The sequence below is a fragment of the Artemia sp. Qi Xiang Cuo genome, chromosome 15, assembly GCF_049724085.1.
Source record: "Artemia sp. Qi Xiang Cuo chromosome 15, ASM4972408v1, whole genome shotgun sequence".
In the NCBI taxonomy this organism is placed as follows: Eukaryota; Metazoa; Arthropoda; class Branchiopoda; order Anostraca; family Artemiidae; genus Artemia; species Artemia sp. Qi Xiang Cuo.
In genome coordinates, this window is record NC_142808.1 from 64,856,372 (window position 1) to 64,860,584 (window position 4,213).

Sequence of the window (4,213 nt, forward strand, 5' to 3'; positions counted from 1 at the left end):
AATAAAAATAATAGTATTTTTTGTTTGTACTGAATGGTACAATAATCCGATTCGTTTGTTTTTTGCTATCCTTGGTACTGTTATTTCTAAGCCTAGCTCGGTTACCACTTTAGCTACCTAGTCAAGTGTTTTTACTTCTGATGCAGTTCCCCATTGTGGTCACCCTTCTGGAGGTCTGGCCCGTATTTTAAAAAGAAGGCTTGATCTTTATCACCCGTTCCTCTTTTATTTGGGTAAGAACACTCTTGCTCTGAGAGTAAATAATTCTGTGTTTGCTAATGTTTATCTTCAATGTAAAAATAATATATTGTATTCAATAAGTAGATTTGATATCGCATGAAAGTCGTTAAACTATGTTATTAATCGTAAAAATGAAAATAAAATTGATTTTATAGTTATTGGTGACTTTTAGCCGGATTTAGGTGAACAAAGTTATCGATCACGAGAAATATTGGAGTGCATGCCCCCTTACGTGATTCGGAAGAAAGATTTACCATTCTCTAACATCCATCAGTCTGGTTGTGTTTTTAATATTGATCATATACTCAGTTCGCCATAGCTAAAATGCTCGATTATTCATGTTGATATTGAGACTGATGACTTTGACCATCTATCGCTTTGATTTACTGCTAAATTGAAACGTAGTCTTTGCAATGTTGCCCTTTTGGGAATTCTAAATGGTTTAAAAGTAGTAATTGGGAAAGTGCCAATATTGCTTTGTATGTATTGCCTTTATCTACATTGCTTAGTTGTATTCTTGTGCCTTATTTCTACTCCAATTACAAGTAAAGGGTAGTAACGTGATCTTGATAGATATTATGGTGATACTATTAGTTATATGAAAGAAGCTGAAAAATTGCGGATCCCGAAGAGCTTAATCCTATTAAAACGCGGAAATCTATAAAGGCTGCCGATCCTGTATTAAAGAATTATAAAAATAAGGCAGAACTTTGGCTGCGAGTTTGGGTTGATTGTTGTAGACCTACGTCGGGATCTGTTGCAGATATAAAGCAGAAAAAAAAGAAAGAATATGAAAAGTACCTAAAATTCATTCGTTATAAGGGTACGGAGTTTCCAGCATCTAAAAAGGATTGGTCCAAATTGATCAATACTGGAAAGCTGGATAAAAGTAATCTTTATAATGGTCGTTTGATTTATAGTTCAGCTTAGTATCTTTACTATTCGTCAATTCTTTTCCAAAATTAATTTTTGTGTGCAGTCACATTATTCTAGGTTACTTTCTAAAATTCTTCCACCTTCGCTTCATCAAGGCAATATTATTCCAGTGTCGGTAGCTGCTGTTGACAATACAGTTAAGCAACTGAATTCTTCATCCATTGATATTGATGTTATTAGTTTAAATAATTTAAATCTGAAGTGTGTTGTTCTATTCTTTCATGTGCAGCTGTTGTTCCAAATATGTTCAACATTTTTACCATGTCCAGGTAGCTTTCTTTCAGGAACCTTCACCTTAACATTAAACCCGGTAAAAACACAGGTCTGGTTGGTCATATTATAGACTTATAGCCACTGCGTGTAATATGAGTAAAATTCTTGAACATATTGTACCTCCTAATTTAAATGAAAATGTAAATTTCTGATAGAATCTAGTCTGGTTTAAATCTAGTACTGGTTGTCAGCATGCACACCGTGTTCTTTTTTTCACCTTTAAGAATAACCTGGCTGAGAGATCTCCACGTTATATATATGCTTTGGAACTTTCTAAAGCTTTTGACCGTGTAGTCCAATTTCATGCTTTTTTTTCCAATTTTTTAATAATGGTGTAAATCTCCCAGTTATTTTTCTTCTTCGTTTTTGGTATGAAAATTCTTTCTTCCAAGTTAATAAATCTGGATCTCCGATTGTCCGTGTACGTCAGGGTGTCATACAGGGAGGGGTTTTGTCACCTAGTATATTCAAAATACTTCTTTCTCTTATATTAGATGAAATTAGATCAAATTATTTCATTGGACTCTCAGATGTTTCTTATCTTGCCTATGCGGATGATCTTCTACTTTTGCATAAATACAAGCAAGGTCTCTCATTTATGGTCTTGAGAGTTTCACTTTTATTTTCTAAAATTGGTCTTAATATTGAACAATGTGAGTTTCTAGTTTTTAATGGTCTGACTTCCTCTAATACTGCCTTAGTTTGTTGCGGTTTTTCTATCCCTCTGTTTCGGCCTTTCGGTGGTTGGGTATTAGTGTTACTAATTCAATGTCTAGCCTACGGTAGTGCACTATTCGTAATGTTCAAAAGTGTTATTCAAAGATTCTTACAAATCGAGGGAAGTATAATAGACGTGCACTGGGTAGGCTATATGCTACATTCTGTGATCATTCTGCCCTTTATGTTTCTGGGCTTTTTCCCCTTCTTAAAAAAATGATGTTAACTAGATCCAGTCTTTTTATTTCAGATATTGGTCAATATGCCTGAGACTCTAATCAGGCATGCCTTTCCAAAAACTAACGAATAAGTAGTTTTCCAATAAGAGAATCCTGCATTCTCCCGCCATTTACCCGTGCCCCATCCATTTAAACACGTGCCTCTCAATTACTTTGACTATCAGTCTGTGCTTGTCTCTGTTTGAAATAATCCATATTTTAATGCAACCTACTGCAAAACACTTGATAACTGTTTTGCTAACATACATCGAGTCTCTTTGTGGAGTAGTAAGATCTTCGGTACGCAAGTACTTATATAGGCAAACACAAATGTGTATGACCTAGTCCATATTCTCAGGCTTTGCATTAATTGCTTCTCTGAACATCCTCCACTAGGCACCAAGAATTCCAAATGCATTTTCCATTATCCTTCGAGAACAAGAAATCCTTTCACTAAAAATTTCCTCTGGTACTGGAAGGTAATCACCAAAATAGGTTCTTAATAAGTTTGTTTTCAAGAGAAAAGCTGCATCTCCAACAATCACAAATGGTAAGTAAGTGGCATTTCCTGTATCAATCGTATCACTGCCTAGAAGATCTAAAATACAGTCGATCACTTCCCTACCAAGAGTTGAATTACCAAACACAGAACCATCACTTTGCCGACCATAACTGCCTATGTCAACATAGACAAACCGATAGTTCGCATCGCACATAGCCATCAAGACTATACTGTGGAACTGCTTGTGGTTAAAATATTGTGACCCAGAGTTTGGTGGAGCCTGGATTCGCTTGTGCTTCCCATTAATAGCTCTAAGACATTGGGGGAAATTCCATTTCACCACAAACTCATGGGAAATTTCCTTCCAGTCAGATTGCTCACTGGAAAATCATGAAAATAATGGGGACAGCACTTGGCAGATTGCATTCATAGTATTCCATATAATTTGGTTGGCAATCGACCTTCCCAGGTAATATGTGAAGCTTTGGTTTCTCTGTGTACCACCAGCTGCAAGATGTCTTAATGTCACTTCAAGCCTTTCATTAGGTCATATAGCTGCTTTGAAGTTTATAATTTGTCTTGCAATATATGATGTAACCAAAATAAGCAGGTAATCAAATTGCTTAGGTTATATTCTGAAATAGTCATGACACCAATCTGCATCCGTCAAACGCAGGTTATTGATTAGTTTATTTATAATTTTGAAGCAACATTTTCACTTCTCATTTTCAAAAAGTCTCTGACCCAAAATTTTCTTTTTCTCATAGTCTCTGAGCCTTATAAGCTTTTTCTTTTCATTCTTCTTCTGAGTAAGCACAATAGCAAAATACTTGTAACCTCATGATCCATTTTTGAATCTTAAGCCAGTTTTTCCGATGGCCAAAAAAAAAATCCATCCAGAAAAAGTATATGGACATTATGAGCTTTGTTCCGGAATGAACAGTCTTCAATTCCAAGATTTTTTTCTGTCCAGAAAAATTTCTGGGCAGTGAGAACTTAGCTTTAGGAACTCACCTTGAACGCGAAATCCTGCGCTTTGGCTTGCTTGAGAATTCGTCTGTCATTTATGTGAATCTTTCAATGTTTACCAGCATTTTTGATAATCAGCTACTTATAAAAAAAAAGTGCTTTGAAGAACTTAGCAGCATAATTAGTATTCCCGTCCGAAACAATTAAATCTATTGCGAATAAATCAAATACAAATCAACGAAAAATAACTCAAGAGTAAAGTCATGTCCATGGCGGTTGGGGCTTCGGGATAAGAACCCCCCCCCCCTCTCACCATAGTTTTGATTAAAACTTGAAAAAGTAAAAAAAAGGCATGTAA

General features: G+C 35.5%; 1 protein-coding gene across 1 annotated transcript; it reads right to left on the reverse strand.

The window, feature by feature from the left end:
• Positions 1 to 2,776: 2,776 nt before the first annotated feature.
• LOC148943993 (uncharacterized) lies at positions 2,777 to 3,106 on the reverse strand. Its single transcript, XM_089101318.1, has one exon. It carries the CDS (start codon positions 3,104 to 3,106, stop codon positions 2,777 to 2,779), a length of 330 nt encoding a protein of 109 aa, XP_088957444.1.
• Positions 3,107 to 4,213: the final 1,107 nt, after the last annotated feature.